General features: G+C 50.0%; 1 gene segment (V, D, J or C); it reads right to left on the bottom strand.

Moving 5' to 3' along the window:
- Positions 1-24,340: 24,340 nt before the first annotated feature.
- LOC132658056 (immunoglobulin lambda variable 1-40-like) lies at positions 24,341-25,188 on the bottom strand. The segment is given in 2 exon segments: positions 24,341-24,969; positions 25,085-25,188. Coding segments are annotated over 2 exon segments (426 nt in total).
- Between the last annotated feature and the right edge of the window lie 567 nt (positions 25,189-25,755).

The raw sequence follows: 25,755 nt of genomic DNA, 5'->3' as shown, positions 1-25,755 counted from the left end.
GTCAGGGCCCCGGGGGCAGAGCCCCACGACAGGGTCTGCTTTCCCAGCCCAGGGCACCCGCAGCTTCACCCGGGCTCACTGTGCATAAAGTCAGTCCCACAGCAGCTGAGCACAGATGCTCCTCAGCCAGGAATCATTTCCCAGGTCTCAGGAGCAGGGTTTCTCTCCCCTCCTGACTCCTCACTCGATGGGCACACAGGACACCGTGTGAGTGTTCACGGGATAAATCAGCTGCTGGGGGGCATCACTGGATCCCCTGGGAAATGAGGAGGAACCAGGGGTGAAACAGGGAGGGGTCGACCTGGGGTCACAGCTGAGAGGAGGGGCGACCTGGGATCACAGCTGAGAGCCGGAAACCTGAGGCTTCCTGGGAAGGAAGGGTTAGACAGGCTCAAGGAGGGGGATGAGGAGGTGAATGTTTCAGGAAGATCTGGAAACTCGTTCATGACCTTCTAAGAGCATGAGCTGGGTCATCACTGTGGAGGTCAACAGTGTATGTTTGTAGAAAGAGAGAGGCCCAGGACTGGGAGGAGAGTCGTGAGTGAGGGGAGCGGGAGGGCAGGCTCTGAGCAGAGATGAGGAGGAGCGGGCGCAGGCTGAGGAGAGCTGGAGGGGTGCACGGGGTGGGCTCTGGGGGCTCCTCCCCTCCTCTCTTTCTGGGAAGAGGGTGGGGACTGATGACCCCCTGACCCCTTCACCCTCCAATTCTGGGTGCTCGGCCCCGTGTGCTACTTCAGTCTCAGGAGGAGGCCTGGGGGCCGCGGCTCTGAGTCTGTCCCCTGAGAGGACTCACCTGCTGTCCGGTCCAACTCAGGCCGCTGAGCCCGGGGGCAGGGCCAGCTCAGGGGACCATGGGGATGTGTTGAGATGTTGCCGGTTCTGAGCGGTGCACAGCGCCCCCTGGTGACGCAGCCGGGGAACTTCACGGCATTGAGAGTGGGAGCAATGTTCTGCTCAATTACTTGGTTCTCAATCCTGTCTGATTGTTTTGCGACCCCGTGGACTGTAGCCCACCAGGCTTGTCTGTCCATGGGATTCTCCAGGCAGGAATACTGGAGTGGGTTCCCGTTTCTTGCTCCAGAGGACCTTCCCACCCCAGGCACAGAACCCATATCTCTTATGCCCCTTGCATTGGCAGGCGGTTCTTTACCTCTAGTGACACCAACCTAGGTTATGACCAACCTAGATAGAATATTCAAAAGCAGAGACATTACTTTGCCAACAAATGTCCATCCAGTCAAGGGTATGGTTTTTCCAGTGGTCATGTATGGATGTGAGAGTTGGACTGTGAAGAAGGCTGAGCACCAAAGAATTGATGCTTTGAACTGTGGTGTTGGAGAAGACTCTTGAGAGTCCCTTGGACTGCAAGGAGGTCCAACCAGTCCATTCTAAAAGAGATCAGCCCTGGGTATTCATTGGAAGGACTGTTGCTTAAGCTGAAACTCCAATACTTTGGTCACCTAATGCAAGGAGTTGACTTATTGGGAAAGACTCTGATGCTGGGAGGGATTGGGGGCAGGAGGAGAAGGGGACAACAGAGGATGAGATGGCTGGAATGTATCACCCAGTCGATGGACATGAATTAAGTAAATTCCGGGAGATGGTGATGGACAGGGAGGCCTGGCTTGCTGCGATTCATGGGGTCGCAAAGAGTTGGACATGACTGAGTGACTGAACTGAACTGAACTGAATTGAACTGGACTGCAAGGAGATCCAGCTAATCCATCCTAAAGGAAATCAGTCCTGAAGATTGATTGAAAGGACTGATGCTGATGCAGAAACTCCAATCCTTTAGCCACTTGATAGTGAAGAGCTGACTCATTTGAAGGGACCCTGATGCTGGGAAAGATTGAAGGCGGGAGGAAAAGGGGCCAACAGAGGATGAGATGGTTGGATGGCACCACTGATTTAATGGACTTGAACTTGGGCAAACTCCAGGACATAGTGAAAGACAGGGAAGCCTGATGTGCTGCAGCCCACGGGGTCACAAAGAATCAGACATGACTTAGTGACTGAACAAGAACAAGCGGCTTTACAATGTAGTGCTAATTTCAATGACCGGTATCTCAGTGACAGTCAGTGTTTTGAACTATAAACCAGGAGCACCTGTTCATTCTTTTTTTAAGTTCTCTGGTATGTATGTGGCTTTTAGTTCACAGGCTTTTAATATTCCTCAGAGTTCTTTTAAGTGTTTTATATTGATTACGTATTACATGTTACTATTTTTATTTTTAGGAGATTCGTTACTCGACTACCGAATACAATTCATTTCTGCATGTTGGCATTTATTAAAAAACCCAAGTGAAACACTCACAGCAGCATGTCTTATTGTACCCTCAACCCTGAGCTGGGCTTGGCCTGAAACCACCTCTTCATCATCGAAAGGTCCTTTTATTTCTGAACAAGCAATATTGGCCACAAAATACACCCACCTGCATTGGATAAGAGTATTTTCGCCGTCTAAAAGATGAACTGAAGTAAAAGATATGGTATTATCAAATCTGCTGGCTCTAGGAAACTCAGCTGCTTGCCTAAATTCTGATGATTTAAGTCACCCCTGAGCTCGACTTCATCCGAGCCACGAGCAGGGGTGAGTGGAGGAGGTTTCTGTCTCGCTTCCTCACTGCTCTGGGGCACCGTGTGAGCATTAGTGTCGTCATGCCACACAGCACAGTGATAGTCGGCCTCGTCCTCGGGCTGCAGCCCAGAGATGAGCAGGAGCCCTGCGTTGGTCGAGGCATCTTTGGATCCAGAGAAGCGGCTGGGGACCCCGGAGCCCTGGTGCTTATCCGAGTCTGACTTGAACCTCAGGAGGTACCGGGGAGGGCTCCCTGCCTTCTACTGATACCAGTATATGGTATAACTGCCAACACTGTAGCCACTGCTCAGGGTGCAGGAGAGTCTGGCTGATGCTCCTGGAGATGCAGAGAGGGAGGCCGGCTGAGTCAGCAGAGGCTGGGAGAGGGAACCTGCAGACACAGACACAGGGGAGTGGGGCAGGAGCTGCAGTGCCGAGGTGCAGCCTCAGCAGGGTCCAGGGATATCCTCAGGATGGACGACGTCGGCGAATGAAGAAAGATAGAGATAGAGATAAGAAAAGAACGACACGGGGTGAACAAGCTTCAGTGAGTGAGGCCCGTTTACTTTATTTTCCTCGGGGCTTTTATACCCTGAGTTGTACATACAGCAAGGTGAAAAATGCAGAGTCAACTCAACATTCCATCAGTATTATCTTTTATCAATACCAGGTTCTTTTCTGCAAGAGTCTTATTTTTTGTACATCATCTTTTGTCCCGGAGGCCTGTTGATATTCCATGACCTCTTTTTGATAAATGTTGGTCAGCCAGAACAATAATCTTCCTTTAAAGTGTTTCTTCCTACATTCTTAGCCTGTGTCACCCTTAAAGTATAGAGTTACTTTTATATGGAACAAAGATTCAGTGGGTTACATCAAAGAAAGAACTTACCAACTCAGCATCTACTGTTGCTAATGTTAAAGAGGCTGCTTGCTATTTCTATATCTTAACTATATGTACTCCCAGGAACACAATGGATAAGGGATGTGAGACCTTGGCAGCAAGCATAGGCTCAACAATGTTGCAAGAGGCTGGCTAAATCTGCCAAGTAAGCTAGAATGCTAACAGAGGGTTTGAAATACTCCTTTCATGCCCAGGAGATTGATCAACTAGAGCCCTAAGTTAACTCTTTTAGTCAGAGACAGCCCCCTGCTACTGTCAGGAGAGCTGGTGAAAGACATAAAATAGGAAGACAGACAGATTCTGGTTCGGGGGTAGATGCTTGAGCAGGTCCAGGGGGTCCGTCGAGTCCTGAGGCCTTGCTCATCTGGACTCTTCCGCATGACCTTGTCATGGTTCGGATGGCCCAGGGATTCCCTCAAGTCCTGCATGACCTTGTCATGGGTGGGATCTCTGTACAGGCTCCCAGCACTGCAGGAAAGGTTCCCAAGTCTCAGCACCAGGGGCTGATGTGTGGGGGCTGAGCCCTGGTGCCCGGGGCCTGTGCCTACCTATGCAGAGAGAGAGGAACACGAGCAGGAGAGGAGTCCAGGCCATGGTGCTCACAGAACCCTGGTCCCCACAGTGGGCTGGGCTGCTCCAGGCCTGCTTTTCTGCCTCTGCCTCTGCCAGAGGAGGGGCTGAGATGCAAATGAGGGTCCACCTAGGACCTGCCCAGCCCCTCCCTGAACCCTGGTGCTGGATCTCAGCTCACAGCCCAGACTCACAGGTGGAAGGGGCTTCCTCCTTGGAACCCAGTGGGAGGAAGCAACTGCTGAGACCACACAGGTCCCTGCTCAGGGGACTCTGCAGCCAGAGCGGACACACGGCTGAGTCCCCCCAGGAGCTCAGGCCCCGCCCCCAGCCCAACTGCTATAGTGTGTGATGCTCCCTGAATGCCCAGGCAGGGTCCCCAGGGCAGCACTGCAGCTGCCCCTGTAGGTGACATGCGGAAAATTATAAATGGAAAAACACATAGAAAACAAGAGATAAAATTCATGCTTTTTGGCAAGTTACAATGCTGGCTCTATTAGAGAAAATATGTAAACAGACTAAACTGCTTTCCAGAGTAAACATATTTCTTGCACTTCTCTGTTGGTTCGGTGGTTAAGAATCCGCCTGCCATTGTAGGGGAGGGAGGTTCAAGCCCTGGACAGGGAGGATTCCACACGCCGCAGAGCACCTGAGCCCTGCAGCCACAGCTGCTGAGCCTGCATCCCAGAGCCCGTGCCCCACAAGGAGAGAAGTCCCTTCTTGCCACAACTACGACAGCCCGCTTGCAGCAATGAAACATGTTTTTACCGAATCTCTTTCGGAAAGACATGATGTATGCACTTTCGGGAATATCTACAAAACCAGCAGTGGTCCCGTGGTTCCAATAGATCTGCTTTGTGTATTATTGCAAAACATGAAGAAAATGTAAATTTTCCTAGTTCTTTGGTAAAACAATTAAACCAGTTATACATGCACCTAATACATTAAACTTCAGATGGAAATTGACGAACAACTATCAATGATCAGCCATCTAATTATTCTTAAAAAATCAATATAGAAATTCCTATACCAGATAAGCAAATTGATACTATTACTACATGCCTTTTCTCAAGCAAAAACCTTGTGTTTTTCTTAGGATATGAAGCCATAAATTAACCGTTCAAAATAGAAAGCACCACACACATCTGTAATGTGCTGATACACCCTTTTCACATACCTCACCCCACACACGTCACCCTGCGGGGCCTCTGCCCACAGCTGTATCTTCTCCTCTGTACAGACTCTCCCAGGAGCCACCTCCTCCTTGGAGACATCTTCCGACTTCTCGCCTTCCAGCATCCCCTCCCTGACCCAGACTCCACCACAACCCCACGTGGACCAGGATGAGGGACCCGAATCTGAGCTGCGTGGGGATGGACCAGGAGCTCCAGTGGATGGGCCTCACAATTCCGAGGGTCCCCATAAGAAAGGACAGTTTCCCCAGCGCCCAGTGTTTGCCCTGTTGTCTGGCCCAGAACCCCTTGTGGGACTCTGCACTGCACCCCCTGCTGGCCACAGGCACCTCCTCCAGCTCCTGGGATGTCCCAGCCCCCATGCAGAGTGGCCCCTGTTCAGCAGGCATTGAGGATGGCACTCCTGGGAGAGAGGGCTGAGGGGCCTTGGTAGGTCCTCCCTGTGCACAGGGATGCCCTCACACTGGGACTCTCATCTCCATGGAAACCGACCATACTCCGCAGTGTGCATCTGTGTTAATGGTCCGGCCCCGCCTGCTCTGCAGACCCTGCAGGTGTGTGTGACAGGGCACTGATGGGGAGCAGCAGGGCACACGCCTGGAGACCTGTCTCATGTGCTGCTTGTGCCATGATCCGGTTAGGCTCAAAGGGGCCTGAAGAAAGCTTGCTCGGTTGGAATGTGAGGAGGAGTCACACATCTCCCTGCAGAGACAGGAAGCATCCGGGGCAGTGGGTCAGGGGGTCAGGGCACGTGTCCAGAGAAGGGGAGGCGGGTGACCCTGGTGATCGGCCATTCTAGGTCAGAGAGCTGGGCGCTCTGAACTTAGGACTCAGCTCTTCCAAATAGAGCAGACAGGAAAGGCTAGGGAAAACAACATCATCTTGCTGAAACCCCTAAAGCACTTTTTGAAAATAGTATTTATTTTGGCGGCGTGTGTCTTTGTTGGTGCCCGTGGCCTGGCTCTAGATGCAGAGAGTGAGGGCTACTCTCTATTTACGGGGCAAGGGCTTCTCCTTGCAGTGGCTTCGCTTGTTACGGCGTCTGGTCTCTGTGGCAAGCGCGCTTCAGTCACTGTGGCTTAGGATTTTGTTGCCCCAGGCATGTGGGATCCTTCTGGAGCAGGAATCAAACATGTCTCCCCTGCATTTGGAGGCCAATTTTTCACCTTGGAACCACCAAGGAAGTCACTGAAAGCCTTTTATTTTTCTGCTTCTTATTTTAGTCTCTGTGAAGGTACGTGTGTTTCTACATCCTCAAATCCAATCACAGCGATGTTGACTACATTACTGTGTTTAATCCCCTGCCTAGCACCCAGCGGTGCCAGAGGCACCCAGCCTGCTCTCGTGGGACAGCAGGCAGGGCTGTGTGAGCCCCAAGTGCTGGACTCGTCTCCCTGTTGCTGCACAGACCCACTGATGTGGACTGAACTTTGTCCCTCAAACTCTGTGTCGAAACCCTCATTCTTGAGTGACTGGCTTTCAGGTAAGACAATGAAGGCGGGACCTGGGGTGACTGAGGTCTTAGGAAGACGCCCTAAGACACAGAGCTGCTGCCCCTGTAAGAACAGGGGAACTCCCAGAACGTCACACGGAGAAAAGCCTGGGTGAGGCCAGTCAGGACACAGGTGTCTGCAAGCCAAGCAGAGAGGCCTCAGGGGGAACCAGGCCTGCCTCACCTGGACCTTGGGCCTCAGCCTGCGTGGCCCGAAGACACCGTCTGTTGGCTGACCCACCCCATCTGTGTGCTGTGACAGCAGCCGTGACAGGTATCAGCCTCAGCCTCATGCACTGTGTTCCCACGGCAGCCTCGCCAACACCCGGGATGTCACGCAGGCTGAGAGCATCTGCCACCAAGGACAGGCTTTGGGGGCAGATTTTGAGAGGAGGACACATTGTCCTGACAAAGTCCCCTGGTGTGGGTCTAGACCCCACTTTTAGGTCAAACAAAAACAGAGGCCGTTGACCTGCCCGAGGATGGCTCTGCCTCGGGACCCCCAGGGCTGTGGGGAAAGCAGGCTTTGGTCTCACTTCCCCCCTGGCCTGGAGCACCGTGGGGCCATTCAAGCTGTCATCCATGATAAACAGTAATAACCAGCCTCCTCCTCCGCCTGGAGTGAGGCGATGGTCATGGAGGCCGAATTTCCAGACTTGGAGCCAGAGAACCACTCTGGGCCCCCCGAGGGTCGATTGCTATCACCATAGATCGGGGTTTTGGGGGCCGTTCCTGGGAGCTGCTGGCACCAGCCCACAAAATTACCCCCAGTGTTGCTGCTGCTTCCAGAGCAGGTGATGGTGACCCTCTGGCCCAGGGACCCGGACACGGAGGATGGCTGAGTCACCACAGCCTGGGCCCGGGATCCTGGAAGGGGGAGAGACAGAGATGGTGACTCGGGGATCCAGACACGAGAGCAGGGAGCAGGGCCCATGAGTCTTCCCAGGGTCCTTCCCCTGTCCCCGCATCCAGTCACCTGTGCAGAGAGCACCCAGGATGAGGAGCAGAGGGGACCAGGCCATGGTGGACACGGTCAGGGCATCCCGCCGTCTGTGGCCCCACAGCTGAGCAGAGCGTCCCCACCTGGCTCCTTCCCCTCGTCATAGCCTGAGAGGGGGCGGGGCCTCGCATGCAAATGACCTCCTCCCCGCCCCGCCCCCACAATGCTCTGATCCCCTCTGGGCCCTGGCTCAGCTTCCTGGGCCTGAGGGAGGCCAGTGTGTGATCAGGGGCGGGGTTGCGTGGGCCTTGGGGTGGGAGGTCACAGCTGGGAGCCCTGAGCAGAAGCCAAGATGCAGTGCCAGGAGACTGGGTCCGGCTCTCACAACCCACCAACCCTCAGGACCGGCCCCCGCGCACCCCCTGCGGTCCAGGCCTGGACCCTCGTCCTGTGACCTGGTGGCCTGGGCCCTCAGGGACAGCCCCGCCCCTGTTCAGCGCACTGCCCCCTCCTTAGGGAAAAACTGCACTTCTGTCCCCTGTGCCTCAGGGCTTTCTGGGAGCTCCCCTCAGACCCTTCGGGAGGGTCAGTTATGGCGCCCTGTCGGCTCAGGGGTCAGGAGTGAGAGGCATCTAGGACACAAACTCCTCTCAGCTCAGGATCAGGTCAGGGCAGTGACATCCCAGGGGGTCCCGTCCCCCGCTGTGCAGGACAGAGGTCCCCCCTCTGAGGGTTCCCTGTCAGTGGGGAGTGTCCTCCTTCCTCTGTGTGTCCCCTCAGCCCTGAGGAGGACGGGGCTCTTCCCTCTGGAGGGAGGGAGGGTGTGGGGACAGGCCTGGGGTGTGACCCTGGACCCCTAAATGCCTGGATCTTTGCTGTGTGAGTCTTTCCACACACCAGACCCTGTCCTGTGTCCTGTCCTATGAAGGGACCCATGCTGGGTGACTCTCCTGCAGGCACAGGGCACAAGAGGCTATGATCTTCTGACAGACGGACCTTGCTCATGATGGAGGCCATCTCATACAGGGGTTGAGGAATAAAGAGGAGCCCGGGATTCGGTAGGAAAGTCATGAATCCTAAGAGGAGGGGAGGAGCCTTTAGGAAAGAAACAGTTGAGGAGCCAGAGGAGGCAGGGCGGAGCTGAGGGAGGCAGGCCGGAGCTGAGGGGTGCAGGGGGGAACTGAGGGGTGCAGGGCGGAGCTGAGGGGTGCAGGGGGCTCGGCTCTGGGAGCTCCTCCCCTCTCTGCTCCTGGGGAAGCGGGTAGGGTCTGATGACCCTGAAGAGGACACCCTCTCATTCTGGGTCCTTAATCCTGTTTGAAGCTTCACCCCCAGAGCTTGAGGGGTCACGGCTCTAAGTCTGTCTCCTGAGAGGAAGCACCTGCTGAGACCTCCAACTCGGTCCACTGAGCCCGGGGACAAGCCCAGGTCAGGGGACCGTCTGGTGCGCTCAGGTTCCCCCAGCTCCGGGAGGGTGCACGGCGCCCCCTGGTGATGCACTCGGGGAATGTCCGCGGTGGGAAAATGTGAGGAAGGAAGGAGCTGCCCATTCATTTTCTTTTTTTTTCTTTATTTTTTTTATTTTTTTTTAATTTATTTCTTTTTTTATTTTTTATTTTTTTTTAAATTTTAAAATCTTTAATTCTTACATGTATTCCCAAACATGAACCCCCCTCCCACCTCCCTCCCCATAACATTTTTCTGGGTCATCCCCATGCACCAGCCCCAAGCATGCTGCATCCTGCGTCAGACATAGACTGGCGATTCAATTCACATGATAGTATACATGTTAGAATGGCATTCTCCCAAATCATCCCACCCTCTCCCTCTCCCTCTGAGTCCAAAAGTCCGTTATACACATCTGTGTCTCTTTCCCTATCTTGCATACAGGGTCGTCATTGCCATCTTCCTAAATTCCATATATATGTGTTAGTATACTGTATTGGTGTTTTTCTTTCTGGCTTACTTCACTCTGTATAATCGGCTCCAGTTTCATCCATCTCAACAGAACTGATTCAAATGAATTCTTTTTAACGGCTGAGTAATACTCCATTGTGTATATGTACCACAGCTTTCTTATCCATTCATCTGCTGATGGACATCTAGGTTGTTTCCATGTCCTGGCTATTATAAACAGTGCTGCGATGAACATTGGGGTACATGTGTCTCTTTCAATTCTGGTTTCCTTGGTGTGTATGCCCAGCAGTGGGATTGCTGGGTCATAAGGTAGTTCTATTTGCAATTTTTTAAGGAATCTCCACACTGTTCTCCAAAGTGGCTGTACTAGTTTGCATTCCCACCAACAGTGTAGGAGGGTTCCCTTTTCTCCACACCCTCTCCAGCATTTATTGCTTGCAGATTTTTGGACTGCAGCCATTCTGACTGGTGTGAAGTGGTACCTCATTGTGGTTTTGATTTGCATTTCTCTAATAATGAGTGATGTTGAGCATCTTTTCATGTTTTTGTTAGCCATCCGTATGTCTTCTTTGGAGAAATGTCTATTTAGTTCTTTGGCCCATTTTTTGATTGGGTCGTTTATTTTTCTGGAGTTGAGCTGCATAAGTTGCTTGTATATTTTTGAGATGAGTTGTTTGTCAGTTGCTTCATTTGCTATTATTTTCTCCCATTCAGAAGGCTGTCTTTTCACCTTGCTTATATTTTCCTTTGTTGTGCAGAAGCTTTTAATTTTAATTAGATCCCATTTGTTTATTTTTGCTTTTATTTCCAGAATTCTGGGAGGTGGATCATAGAGGATCCTGCTGTGATTTATGTCAGAGAGTGTTTTGCCTATGTTCTCCTCTAGGAGTTTTATAGTTTCTGATCTTACATTTAGATCTTTAATCCATTTTGAGTTTATTTTTGTGTGCGGTGTTAGAAAGTGATCTAGTTTCATTCTTTTACAAGTGGTTGACCAGTTTTCCCAGCACCACTTGTTAAAGAGATTGTCTTTACTCCATTGTATATTTTTGCCTCCTTTGTCAAAGATAAGGTGTCCATAGGTGTGTGGATTTATCTCTGGGCTTTCTATTTTGTTCCATTGATCTATATGTCTGTCTTTGTGCCAGTACCATACTGTCTTGATGACTGTGGCTTTGTAGTAGAGCCTGAAGTCAGGCAAGTTGATTCCTCCAGTTCCATTCTTCTTTCTCAAGATTGCTTTTGGCTATTCGAGGTTTTTGTATTTCCATACAAATCTTGAAATGATTTGTTCTAGTTCTGTGAAAAATGTGGCTGGTAGCTTGATAGGGATTGCATTGAATTTGTAAATTGCTTTGGGTAGTATACTCATTTTCACTATATTGATTCTTCCAATCCATGAACATGGTATATTTCTCCATCTATTAGTGTCCTCTTTGATTTCTTTCATCAGTGTTTTATAGTTTTCTATATATAGGTCTTTAGTTTCTTTAGGAAGATATATTCCTAAGTATTTTATTCTTTTCGTTGCAATGGTGAATGGAATTGTTTCCTTAATTTCTTTTCTACTTTCTCATTATTAGTGTATAGGAATGCAAGGGATTTCTGTGTGTTGATTTTATATCCTGCAACTTTACTATATTCATTGATGAGCTCTAGTAATTTTCTGGTGGAGGCTTTAGGGTTTTCCATGTAGAGGATCATGTCATCTGCAAACAGTGAGAGTTTTACTTCTTCTTTTCCAATTTGGATTCCTTTTATTTCTTTTTCTGCTCTGATTGCTGTGGCCAAAACTTCCAGAACTATGTTGAATAGTAGCGGTGAAAGTGGACACCCTTGTCTTGTTCCTGACTTTAGGGGAAATGCTTTCAATTTTTCACCATTGAGGATAATGTTTGCTGTGGGTTTGTCATAGATAGCTTTTATTATGTTGAGGTATGTTCCTTCTATTCCTGCTTTCTGGAGAGTTTTTATCATAAATGGATGTTGAATTTTGTCAAAGGCCTTCTCTGCATCTATTGAGATAATCATATGGTTTTTATTTTTCAATTTGTTAATGTGGTGAATTACATTGATTGATTTGCGGATATTGAAGAATCCTTGCATCCCTGGGATAAAGCCCACTTGGTCATGGTGTATGATCTTTTTAATGTGTTGTTGGATTCTGATTGCTAGAATTTTGTTGAGGATTTTTGCATCTATGTTCATCAGAGATATTGGCCTGTAGTTTTCTTTTTTTGTGACATCTTTGTCAGGTTTTGGTATTAGGGTGATGGTGGCCTCATAGAATGAGTTTGGAAGTTTACCTTCCTCTGCAATTTTCTGGAAGAGTTTGAGTAGGATAGGTGTTAGCTCTTCTCGAAATTTTTGGTAGAATTCAGCTGTGAAGCCATCTGGACCTGGGCTTTTGTTTGCTGGAAGATTTCTGATTACAGTATCAATTTCCGTGCTTGTGATGGGTCTGTTAAGATTTTCTATTTCTTCCTGGTTCGGTTTTGGAAAATTGTACTTTTCTAAGAATTTGTCCATTTCTTCCACGTTGTCCATTTTATTGGCATATAACTGCTGATAGTAGTCTCTTATGATCCTTTGTATTTCTGTGTTGTCTGTTGTGATCTCTCCATTTTCATTTCTAATTTTATGGATTTGATTTTTCTCTCTTTGCTTCTTGATGAGTCTGGCTAATGGTTTGTCAATTTTATTTATCCTTTCAAAGAACCAGCTTTTGGCTTTGTTGATTTTTGCTATGGTCTCTTTTGTTTCTTTTGCATTTATTTCTGCCCTAATTTTTAAGATTTCTTTCCTTCTACTACCTCTGGGGTTCTCCAACTCTTCCTTTTCTAGTTGCTTTAGTTGTAGAGTTAGGTTATTTATTTGACTTTTTTCTTGTTTCTTGAGGTATGCCTGTATTGCTATGAACTTTCCTCTTAGCACTGCTTTTATAGTGTCCCACAGGTTTTGGGTTGTTGTGTTTTCATTTTCATTCGTTTCTATGCATATTTTTATTTCTTTTTTGATTTCTTCTGTGATTTGTTGGTTATTTAGAAGTGTGTTGTTCAACCTCCATATGTTGGAATTTTTAATAGTTTTTCTCCTGTAATTGAGATCTAATCTTAATGCATTATGGTCAGAAAAGATGCTTGGAATGATTTCGATTTTTTTGAATTTATCAAGTTTAGATTTATGGCCCAGGATGTGATCTATCCTGGAGAAGGTTCCATGAGCACTTGAAAAAAAGGTGAAATTCGTTGTTTTGGGGTGAAATGTCCTATAGATATCAATTAGGTCTAACTGATCTAATGTATCATTTAAAGTTTGCGTTTCTTTGTTAATTTTCTGTTTAGTTGATCTGTCCATAGGTGTGAGTGGGGTATTAAAGTCTCCCAATATTATTGTGTTATTGTTGATTTCCCCTTTCATACTTGTTAGCATTTGTCTTACATATTGTGGTGCTCCTATATTGGGTGCATATATAGTTATAATTGTTATATCTTCTTCTTGGATTGTTCCTTTGATCATTATGTAGTGGCCTTCTTTGTCTCTTTTCACAGCCTTTGTTTTAAAGTCTATTTTATCGGAGATGAGTATTGCCACTCCTGCTTTCTTTTGGTCTCTATTCGCGTGGTATATCTTTTCCAGCCCTTCACTTTCAGTCTGTATGTGTCCCTTGTTTTGAGGTGGGTCTCTTGTAAGCAGCATATAGAGGGGTCTTGTTTTGTATCCATTCTGCCAGTCTTTGTCTTTTGGTTGGGGTGTTCAACCCATTTACGTTTAAGGTAATTATTGATAAGTATGATCCCGTTGCCATTTACATTATTGTTTTGGGTTCGGGTTTATACACCCTTTCGTGTTTCCTGTCTAGAGGATATCCTTTAGAATTTGTTGGAGAGCTGGTTTGGTGGTGCTGAATTCTCTCAGCTTTTGCTTGTCTGTAAAGCTTTTGATTTCTCCTTCGTATTTGAATGAGATCCTTGCTGGGTACAGTAATCTGGGCTGTAGGTTATTGTCTTTCATCACTTTAAGTATGTCTTGCCATTCCCTCCTGGCCTGAAGAGTTTCTATTGAAAGATCAGCTGTTATCCTTATGGGAATCCCCTTGTGTGTTATTTGTTGTTTTTCCCTTGCTGCTTTTAATATTTGTTCTTTGTGTTTGATCTTTGTTAATTTGATTAATATGTGTCTTGGGGTGTTTCGCCTTGGGTTTATCCTATTTGGGACTCTCTGTGTTTCTTGGACTTGGGTGATTATTTCCTTCCCCATTTTGGGAAGTTTTCAACTATTATCTCCTCAAGGATTTTCTCATGATCTTTCTTTCTGTCTTCTTCTTCTGGGACTCCTATAATTCGAATGTTGGAGCATTTCATATTGTCCTGGAGGTCTCTGAGATTGTCCTCGTTTCTTTTAATTCGTTTTTCTTGTTTCCTCTCTGATTCATTTATTTCTACCATTCTATCTTCTATTTCACTAATCCTATCTTCTGCCTCCGTTATTCTACTATTTGTTGCCTCCAGAGTGTTTCTGATCTCATTTATTGTGTTATTCATTATATTTTGACTCTTTTTTATTTCTTCTAGGTCCTTGTTAAACCTTTCTTGCATCTTCTCAATCCTTGTCTCTAGGCTATTTATCTGTGTTTTCATTTTGATTTCAAGATTTTGGATCATTTTCACTATCAATATTCGGAATTCCTTCTCCGGTAGATTCCCTACTTCTTCCTCTTTTGTTTGGTTTGGTGAGCAACTCTCCTGTTCCTTTACCTGCTGAGTATTCCTCTGTCTCTTCATCTTGGTTATATTGCTGCGTTTGGGGTGGCCTTTTTATATTCTGATAATTTGTGGAGTTCTCTTTATTATGGAGCTTCCTCACTTTGGGTGGGGTTCTATCAGTGGCTTTTCAAGGTTTCCTGGTTAGGGAGGCTTGTGTTGGCGTTTTGGTGGGTGGAGCTGGGTTTCTTCTCTCTGGAGTGCAGTGGAGTGACCCGTAATGGGTTATGAGACATCAAAGGTTTTGGGATAATTTTGATCTGCCTGTATATTGAGGCTCAGGGGAGTGTTCCTGTGTTGCTGGAGAATTTGGGTGGTATGTCTTGTTTTGGAACTTGTTGGCCCTTGGGTGGAGCTTGGTTTCAGTGTAGGTATGAAGGCATTTGATGAGCTCCTATTGCTTAATGTTCCCTGAATTCAAGAGTTCTCTAATGTTTTCAGGCTTTGGGTTTAAGCTTCCTGCTTCTGGTTTTCAGTTTTATTTTTACAGTAGCCTCTAGACTTCTCCATCTATACAGCACTGATGATAAAACATCTAGGTTACAGATGAAAAGTTTCTCCACATTGAGGGACACTCAGAGAGGTTCCCTGAGTTACAAGGAGAAGAGAAGATGGAGGGGGTAGTTAGAGGTAACTGGAATGAGATGCGGTGAGATCAAGAGAGGAGAGAGCAAGCTAGCCAGTAGTCACTTCCTTATGTGCGCTCTATACTCTGGACTGCTCAGAGGTATTTACAGAGTTATACAGGGAAGAGGAGAGGGAGGAAGTAGACAGAGGTGACCAGGAGGATAAGAGAGAGGAATGAGTAGGAGAGAGACAAATCCTGCCAGTAACCAGTTCCTTAGGTGTTCTCTACCGTCTGGAACACACAGAGATTCACAGAGTTGGATAGAGAAGAGATGGGGGAGAAAAGAGACAGAGGCCACCTGGTGGAGAAAAAGGAGAGGCCAGAGGAGGAGAGAGTGGTCAAGCCAATAATCTCGCTCTCAGGTAAACTTGGGTAGTGAAGTTTGGGTTTTTAAATGTACAAAATTGACAACGAAAACCTAAGAGCAAAGATTAAAAATCTGGAGTAGAGGTTGGATTTTCAAAGATACAATATTAAAGAAAAGCAGAAGGAAAAAGGAAGAAAGAGAAAAAGAAAAGAATTATTAAAAAACAAATAAACATAAAACAAAACAAAACAAAACAAAACACCAACAACCATCCAAAGAGTATATATGGTGTTTGCCTTAAAAAAAAAAAAAAGTCTTTTTTTTTTAAACAGTAATACTAGGTTATAGAAATAAAAATTAGAGGAGAAATAGAAGACTTAACAATTTAAAAAAAGCTCGGAAAAAATGAAAAAAAAAGCAAAAAGCAAAAAAAAAAAAGAATGATTTTAAAAATATTAAAAAATTAAAAATATATCTGGCTCTTCTCTGATGTTATGGGCCGTGTGGGCTCACTTCCAAGGTGGTTCCCTCTGTTTAACTTCTTCTGTTTGCTGGTTTTTAGGCTCACTAGTTCAGTCGCGCTGTGGGGAGGGGGGATGCTGCAAACAAATAGCACTGTCGTGTGCACACAGTATTTCTGCCCCGCTTGACCTGTCCTTTCTCACGGCGCACAAACCGCTCCGGCTCTACGATGCTTAGCCGGGAACCGCCTGGGGCCGGCCCTAGGCTGCGTGCACTTCCTCGGTCCAAGCCGCTCAGGTTCGGCCCTCAGGCAGCCCTCAGAGGCACAAATGCGGCTGGGACTGCGCTTTGTGCCCTTCCCAGGTCCGAGTAGCTCAGGAGTTTGGCGAGTGAGATCGCTGCAGCTTGTCACCTTTTCTGCCGCTGCCGCTCAGCTCTCTGGGTGGACCGCTGGCGCACCCCGTGAGGCAGACTGTGACTGTCCAGCACCCCCAGAAGTCTTAGCAAAGGAGCCTGCTTGCAGTTAGGTAAGTAAAGTCTCTCCGGGTCTGCAATTGCCCCTTTCCAGTCCTTACTGCTCTGGCTGCCTGTCCCCGGCGGGGAATGGTCTGCAGCTGGCTTTTTCCACTCCGTCCTTTGTTCTGTGCTCGGTCCTGGCGGTGTCTTATGTTCGAGCTTTTCGCGTGGTAGCTATCCCACAGTCTGATTTGCTAGCCCAAGTTAGATCGTTCTGGTTGCGCGTGGGGCGTTCCTGCCTGATTCTTACAAAGCTCTGCAGCCCGCGCCTCCCGCGCGTCCCTGCCCTGCCCCCACTTCCCAATGGCGGATGCAGGCGTCTGTGCTGCTTTTCCGCTGGGGGAGTTACTGGTGGGCTTGTAATCTCTTGGTTTTAATTATTTATCTATTTTTCCTTCCTGTTATGTTGCCCTCTGTGTTTCCAAGGCTCGCCACAGACTCGGCAGGGAGAGTGTTTCCTGGTGTTTGGAAACCTCTCTTCTTAAAATTCCCTTCCCGGGACGGGCTTCCCTTCCCGGGACGGAGCTCCCTCCCCACCTCCTTTGTCTCCTTTTTCGTCTTTTATATTTTTTCCTACCTGTTTTTGAAGACAATGGTCTGCTTTTCTGGTTGCCTGATGTCCTCTGCCAGCCTACAGAAGTTGTTTTGTGGAGTTTGCTCGGCGTTGAAATGTTCTTTTGAGGAATTTGTGAGGGAGAACGTGATCTTCCCGTCCTATTCCTCCGCCATCTTTCCCTCCCTCCTGCCCATTCATTTTCCAACTAAGAGCCCATCAGCGAGGGGTGTGCATCCTCTGCCCACTGACCCAGCAACCGGGTGCCCTGACCCCACTGCTCTGTGTCTGACGCTGACCTGGGCACCTGGGGCAACTCCTGTCAGCAGCTCCTTCCACCCAGGGGTTTGAGACCACTCCTTGTTGGCCAGGCTGAGGGGGCTGCGGTGCTACACAGCGTGACGCTCAGCTCCCTGGACTCTGAGGACTTGGGACACCAGGAAGGGAGGGGGCGATCGCAGGGCCAACCACCGGCCCCCATCTCACAGTCAGCACTGACGACCCGGGTGGGGTCAGGCCCAGGCCTTCCTGGCCCCACAGTCACCAGCAGAGGGGACGGGGGTGCACACGAGCCTGCTTTCCCACTCGCTCGGTCTCCCCTTGTTGCTGCTCCGTCTCCCCGCGCACTGTTTACGGGGCGGGGCCTGGGGGCAGTCCACGTGCTGAGGAGCCCGGCCATGACCTGGCATCCGGGCCCCCAGGGAGTCACCGAGAGTGTGGGGATTTGGGGAGCCAGTTCTGAGTAAGGTTCTTCCAGGAGCATAAGTCCTCCCATGAACCTCGAGGTGTGTCCTTAGACGGCACAGGTTTGCGGAAATTCCTCCCAACTTCGAGTCGTATGTTTAAATACAGACACAGTTTTCCCCATGGCCTCAGATGTGAATTGTGTTTCTGGGGTTTTGGATTTTGACCGTGACCTGAGAGTGAATGTGTTATGGGGAATTGACATGCCTGGACTGATTTGTAAGACAATTCTCAGGGGTTATTTCCAGATAACAGACAAAGACATACATCTGGAAATTTGATGTTCCTAAATATTTGGGGAGAGGGGGCCGTTTCCTGTTAACCACAGATTCCTGCCACCAACAAAAGGCTGTGATTCAGGAGCTCCAGTTGGGAAACTGCACTCTAGAAAACTCCACGGGTGGTGCCCCTTCGGGTAAATGGAATATTAATTTGTCTCCAAGGCCAAGTTCATGATGCTGTGCATCTCTTAGTGTGACTTGAATGACAAGAGGCCTAATGGCAGTGGTGGGGGTCTGAGTTTCCCTGTGGAGCCAAGCCTCCTTTCCAACAACATGGGCAGAGAGGGGTCCCCCTGGAGAGATGGACGCACCCCAGGGAGAGCAGGGATGAGACACGCGGCCACGAATCACTGGACAGGAGACGGGCCCAGAGCCTCCCTCCCGTGGGGACCCTGACCTGCCCCACCCCCTCCCTGCCTCTCCTGCCACTAAGCGCCGAGCCCTCTGAGCACAAGGGCAGGTTTTGGTAGCACTTCCGCGTGGGCTTACATCACTGCGGCACTGAAACGACTAGTTCCCAGATCACAGTAATAGTTGGCTTTGTCCTCGGGCTGGGCCCCGGTGACGGTGAGGGTGGCTTTGTTTCCAGAGATGGAGCCAGAGAAGGAATCAGGGGCCCCAGAATATCAGCTGCTTGTGCTGTAGATAAGCAGTCAGGGAGCCTGGCCTGGGGTCTGCTGGAACCAGCTGGGGTAGTTACTGGTAGTGACTGGCCCAGAGCTCAGTCCACAGGTGAGGGTGACCATCCCTCATGGAGACACTGACAGTGCTGGCTCCTGGACCACACTCTGAGCATCCACCCCTAAAAGGAACAAGAGAGAGACAGGGGTTGTTATGGAGACAGGGCCCTCAGACCCTGCTTGGAGGTACCCCAAAGATGCAGAATCTCAGCCCCTGACCTGAGCTGTAAGTGAGGAGCCGGGGCAGAAGAACCATCCAGGCCATGGTGAGGACCCTCCCAGGATGCGGCCTCCTCAGCCTCCTGGGCTGCAGGTGGGGTCCTGGGCCTTTTCATGCCTCCAGCCTCTCAGGAGGAGGAGGGGCCTCATGCAAATCACTTCCTCCTCTCCCTGCCAAGGTCACCAGAGGTCCCCTGGGGTGGGGGCTCTTGAAGGAGGCAGATGCTGGACCTCACACAGGGCAGGGACAGCTCGGGCAGGAGCCCCTGAGTGATGGGGCGACGTCTTTCAGCAAATGTGCTCCTGTGACCTTGGTGACCTCGGTCCTCTGTCTCCTCCCTGGAGTGTCTGAGGCTTGAGGAGTTTGCACGTCTTCCTCTGCTGCTGCTAAATTGCTTCAGTCATGTCTGACTCTGTGAGATCCCACAGACGGCAGCCCACAAGGCTCCTCCATCCCTGGCACTCTCCAGGCAAGAACGCTGGAGTGGGCTGCCGTTTCCTTCTCCGGTGCATGCACGCATGCATGCTGAGTCGCCAACTCTGTGTGACCCCATGGACAGGCTCCTCTGTCCACATGATTCTCCAGGCAAGAATACTGGGGTGGGCTGCCATTTCCTTCTCCTAAGTCTGTCTCTCTTGTCCCAATAATCCAGCCTTTCCCACACCTGAGCCCATCTTTAGAACACTCTCTGTCTTCTCAGGGAGCCCTGAGTCCCGTCTGTGCGGTGCTGTCCGTCCTCCTCCACCAGCCCTGAGCCAAGCAGGAAATCCCGGAGCCTGTGTCTGCTGTGAAGGGTGAGGGGTGGCCCTTGAAGCACTCTTTTAAACTGTCTCTAGTCCCAGCGGTGGGGAGACCAGATGGGAGGTGGGGAGTGACATGCAGAGCCGCGTGGGCAGGCTCAGGGTGACGGCGTCCTGTGCTGTAAACAGCCATGACCATGCGGAGCACCTTCCACAGAACTGCGGATCTTACGGGTAAAGGTCACCGTCTCATCATGCAATGACGACAGCGGGCAAGTTCAGTTCCAACAAAGTTGGGACACATGTCTCATCATCAGAAATAGAAAAACCCCGTGTGTAAGAGGTAGGTGTGGTGAGCGTCGTGGACCTTGTAAAACTCCCTTCCCTGTGGTTCTGCTGTGGAGCCGGATGGACGCGGGACGGAGGAGGGGTGTGAGGGCAACGAGGAGGAGAAGGGGCTCAGACGTCTCAAGTTAACGTGTGTGGAAGAGACGGGAAAAGTCTTGTTCATCTCTTGCTGCTTTCACATAAAAATGTGAATACTCTTCTTATTTTGTATTCGTGTTAGATTTGCTGCTAAAGCATCTGTTTAATGAAATCCACCTGATTTCGGTCAGAGGTGCTTGAAAAGCTCAGCTCATAGAGGTGGAGATATGTATTCCTCCTTAACTCTCTTCTTATGCGAACGTGCTGATGACAGTTGGCGGAGCTCTGAGTTCATGTATTTCATGTCACAGGTGTCAACATAAAGGGAAGGGATGAGGAATGAAGCCGCATAAACTGACTCAGTCCCGGTTTCCAGGCTTCACTACAGATGCTGAAACTGCCAAATAACACGACAGGGGACACTTTTAAATGACAGGGATGGTGACAGAGGGATCTTGCCTGCATCCCTCTTCCGCTGGGAACACCCGGGCGCTCTGCGGGCAATGGGGCAGCCTCTGCAGGGGTCTCATCCCCTGTCCAGGTGTTCCTGGAGGGCGAGGTTCCTGAAGGAAGTCCATTTTCGTTGTATGACCGGCCCTCTGTCCTTGGGTGGATGTCAGGTCTGGGCACTGACCCCACGACAGAGCAGCAGGAACTGAGAGGCGAGCCTGTGGCTCTGAGCTGAGAGCTGCCATGTCCCCTGGGGGCCCAGGTGCAGGACGTCACCCTCCAGTGAGGACCCTGAGGCCCACGTGGGCAAGAGCCAAGGGAGGAGGTGCCAGCCTGCCTGGCCAGGACCCTGCGCTCTCAGGACCAGACCCACAGCGCCCCCTGCTGGCCTCAGGCCTCCTTCTCCCCACTTCACACCACAGCCTCTAGGAAGGGCTTTCTCACACTTGCAGCTGGGTCTTCCTGATGTCACCGCCCAGGGCAATAGAATGAGCCCCCTTCGTCTAGTCTGGGCCTGGTCATTGAGTTTTCCAGGTGCCTAATGACCTCAGACCCCTGAATGGCATGCTGATAAACTAATGAAGTTCAGGATTCCCTGATGTCTCAGCCCGCTCCGCCTAGCTCGTGGGTTCACTGCCAGAACACAACCACCGGAACCTCAGTTTCCAGGGTTCAGACTCCCAGCATGCCCGTGGGTCGTGCCTGCTCATGGTTGTGTGTGAGCTTCCTTCCCAGGTTGACAGGTGGTCAGGGCTGAATGTGCAGGGCCTCCCGGGACCTTCCCAGCCCAGACTGCATGCCTCTGCTCTTATTTCCCTCTTTGCAAAGAGAATAGGCGGCTCTCAGGTGCAACAGTTCTCTTCTTGGTCACTTTCAGGGGTTCTCACTTACCCTTGATCATGGTCCTCACAGTACGTCTTTTTGACTCAGATATTTAAAGATGTTTCTAGTCTAATTTTATAATCTTTCTATATTAAATGTTTGATATAAAATATTATGCCTATAAATGGGTATCGCATCCTTGTCTGGGCTCCTGTTTCATCTCTGGTTGAGAAACCCTTATGACCGTTACCTGATCTTCACTGGACATGGTGAAGTCTAAGGTTCTAACCTTTGATTGTTAGAATCCGTAGATTTAATGGAGATGGGTTTATAAGGTCCATGTCCAAAATAATGACATTTATCCAATATCATCTCAAACAAGGAACCAGGGAGGGAAAAGGGGTAGAGACCATGAGACAAAAGTCGAGGGTATGGGCAAGTGAGGAGTCTGAGAGCCGTGTCCTAAGGGGAAGTGTCTCCTTCACCTGGAGAGGAGGGCTCCTAGGGTGCAGTGTCCAGAGACAGGGAGGCACCCAGTTTCCCTAAGGGTCAGGGTTCAGGGCAGAGCACCAAGCCTGGAGCAGGAGAGGGACGTGCGTGGGTGGGAGAGGCCCCTGGGGTCCAGGGCACAGATGCCGGGCTTCTGCTTCCTCGACATCCTGCTCAGACCTGTGAGGGACTGCCGGGAGCCAGCACAGGAGATCCCACCCATGACAAGTTCATGCAGGACTCGAGGGAATCCCTGGGCCATCCGACCCATGACAAGGTCATGCGGAAGAGTCCTGATGAGCAAGGCCTCAGGACTCGATGGACCCCCTGGATCTGCTCGAGCATCTACCCCCGAACCAGAATCTGTCTATATTCCTATTTTATGTCTTTCACCAGCTCTTCTGACATTAGCAGGGGGCTGTCCCTGACCAAAAGAGTTAACTTATGGCTTTAGTTAATAACTATCCTGGGCATGAAAGGAGTGTTTCAAACCCTCTGTTAGCATTCTAGCTTACATGGCAGCTTTATCCATACTCTTGCAACATTTTGAGCCTCTGCAATGCTTGCTGCCAATTTCTCAAATCCCTTATCCATTCTGTTCCTGGGATTGCATATAATCAGGATGTAGAAAAAACAAGTAATAGCCTTAGCATTAGCAACATTAGACTTTGAGTTAATAAGTTCTTTCTTTCCTGTAACCTGCTGAATCTTTGCTGCATAAAAATGTAACTTTGTACTTTAAGGGTGATGCAGGCTAAGAATTTAAGAAGAAACACTTTAAGGGAAAATCATTGTTCTGGTGCTCTGGCTGACCAACCTTTATCAAAAGGAGGTCATGGAATATCAACAGGCCTCCGGAATAGAAGACGATGTACAGAAAATAAGACTTCTGCAGGAAGGAACCTGATATTGATAAAAGTTGTTACTGATGAAATGTTGAGTTGCCTCTGCATTTCTCACCTTGCTGTATGTATAACTCAGGGTATAAAAGTCCTGAGAAGAATAAAGTCAGGGACCTCGCTCACCGAAGAAGTTTGGTCACCCCATGTTGTCTCTTTATCTCTATCTCTATCTTTCTTCATTTGCTGATGTCGTCCATCCTGAGGACATCCCTGGACTCTGCTGAAGCTGGACCCAAGCAAGGGACCCTGTGTATCTGGGCACATGGGCACTCTGCTTGTATTTGGAGACCAGAGAGGAAAAGATACAATTTCATGGACCCCTAATGATGGAGCAGGATGAGGAGGTGAGCCTGCCTGGATTTAATAGCACGAGTGACAGCAGAGATCTAAACCAGTACTGGTGACGTCACAGCCAGGGTCAGGCAGTAATGGGGCCGACACGGGAGTACAGGGCAAGCTTTCATCAGACATCCCCATCACACGGGAATTCCCTGTGGCTGTGGTTAGTGATGAGCTGTGTGACACTGATGACCAGCCTCCTCATCAGGATGGGGTCCAGAGTGATCCAGGAGGGCGAGAGGACCCACCAGGAGCCAGAGAACAGGGCTGAAACCCTCAGTGTCCCTCACCTCTGTACAGGGTCACAAACGCAGGGATTTTGCCAGGAATCGCTTGTCATCATTGCCATGGTGATCCCCGCTTCCCCGCTGTTCCTTCTACAGGACATGGGGCCCCTGAATCTGAACTCATCATGGGTGTCACAAGCAGAGGGACCCAGGAACATCTTGGGGAACCCCTGCTCCTCACAGTCCACAGACCACCCCAGCCCTGAAGGAGGAAATGCTCCAGTGGGGTGGAGACAAGAGGAGCAGAGGGCAGGGCAGAGCCAGCACCTGTGGGTCAGGAGAGCCACTCGCGGGGCTCCCTGCCGCCTGTAATGTATCCCCGGTGCCCCTCACTCCTCATGCTCTCTGCTCTGCCCCTTCAGGAGCAGAGTTCTCACCCTGGGGGACGATTTGCCTGCTGGGATGGCCCACGGACTCTGCTGGAGGCGCACCTGGGAAAGCCTCCTGCTCCTGATCTCAAGTGAGGGAGCTCAGCTCCACGGCTCGTGGAGCCGTTCCACCAGAACGTACCTCAGGAATAAGTTGGTTCTGGGGTATTATTTCAGATTTGACGGTTCTCTAAGAACAAGCCCCTGACAGGCTGAGGCTCTCGTCCCGGTTTCCTGTCTACCTGTGTCACTGTGAGGAGCCCTGTTGCACCAGCCTGCACGGTCAGAGTCAGCCTCGTCCTCACGCTGCAACCCAGAGACGAGCAGGAGCCCTGCGTTGGCCGAGGCATCTTTGGATCCAGAAAACCCACGGACCCCAGAGCCTGGTTCTTCCTGGAGTCTGAGTGGTAGGACTGAGGACTGAGGAGGGCTCGCTGGCTTCTGCTGGCTCCAGTAAGAGCAGAGCGGCTGACACTGATGTCACTGCTCAGGGTGCAGGGAGCCACAGAGTCACCTGTGGTCTCTCTGGGGACATGGGTCTCCCCACACACAGGCCCTGAAACCATTGCCGGTCTCAGCAGTCCAGGGCCTCAGGGCTGCAGTGTGGTCACTCACAGCAGTACCAGCTCTGGGGGTTTGGAGAAACCAACAGTAAACAGGTGTAGAATTAATATACCTGCAACCTTATCGAAGAAGGTTAACAATAAAGCCATTAAATTGAGATTCTTCTAAAATATCAGTTGACAATAATAAGAAAACACACTACTCAAAATTAGAAATTAAAATGATAATGTTTGAACAAGTAGGTTTGAATATGGTGGAGTATTCCAAATTCCCTTTGCCCTAAATGGTCTTACATGGATCAGAAAGACTGGGAAGAGCAGCTGAGGGCGTTTTGGGTGAAAACATGCAGTAAGTTGTGAGTACGACCACACATTCTTGTTCTCACCGTGTGCAAAGAAAAATGATTTTATGTCCATTTCAGAGCTGCTGCTCCAGTGTCTGCTTGGACAGAGATGCTTCAGCCCCGGGAGGCCCATGTCGGGAGGAGAGCAGATTTTTGTCTCACTTCCCCCCTGGCCTGGAGCACTGTGCCATTATAGCTACTACTGTCTTCAGCTGCACAGTAATAATTGGCCTCGTCCTCAGCCTGGAGCGAGCTGATGGTCAGGGTGGCCGTGTTGCCAGACCTGGAGCCGGAGAATCGGTCCGGGACCCCCGAGGGTCGACTGCTAGTACCATAGATGATGGTTCTGAGGCCTGATCCTGGGAGTTGTTGGTACCAGCCTACACCATATCTACCAACGTTGCTGCTGCTTCCAGAGCAGGTGATGGAGACCCTCTGGCCCAGGGACCCAGACACGGAGGACGGCTGAGTCAGCACAGCCTGGGCCCAGGATCCTGGAAGGGAGAGAGACAGAGATGGTGACTTGGGGGTCCAGACATGATAGCAGGGAACACAGCATGTGTGTCTTCCCAAGACCCCTCCCCTGCCCCCCCACCCCCATCCAGTCACCTGTGCAGAGAGCGACCAGGGTGAGGAGCAGAGGGGACCAGGCCATGGTGGACACGGTCAGGGCGTCCTGCCGTCTGCGGCCCCACAGCTGAGCAGAGCAGAGCATCCCCACACCGCTCCTTCCCCTCTTCATACCCTGAGAGGGGGCGGGGCCTCTCATGCAAATGACTGTCCTCCCCCAACCCCCACAGTGCTCTGATGACCTCTGGGACCTGGCTCAGCTTCCTGTGCCTGAGGGAGACCAGTGGGTGATCAGAGGCGGGGTCGTGTGGGGCTTTGGGGTGGGAGGTCACAGCTGGGAACCCTGAGTAGTAAGCACCAGGAAGCACCAGGGGACTCATCTTAGGTCTCAGAGCTGCAGACCCACAGGAATGGCTTCGCAACGCCCCTGGTGTCCTGGCCCACACATACATCCTGTGACCTAGTGATCAGAGCTCTTAGAGTCAACTTTCCCCGAACTGGCTTTGAAGTTACGCAGTTCAGGAAGTGTTGTGTTGGAAAAAGAGATCCAGGTGTCAGTTACCCTGTAGTGCATGTGAGTGTTACACAGCAGATGTGTGACTTGGAGATTTTAAATCAACCAAAATGGGATCGCGGATTAGTAAAAGTCTAAGGTCATCCCTTAAAATAGATGCCTGAACTTCACTGGAGAGAATGCTGTGGTTCAGTCA

This window comes from Ovis aries, chromosome 17 (assembly GCF_016772045.2).
Source record: "Ovis aries strain OAR_USU_Benz2616 breed Rambouillet chromosome 17, ARS-UI_Ramb_v3.0, whole genome shotgun sequence".
NCBI lineage: Eukaryota > Metazoa > Chordata > Mammalia > Artiodactyla > Bovidae > Ovis > Ovis aries.
This window is presented reverse-complemented; position numbering and strand designations above follow the sequence as displayed.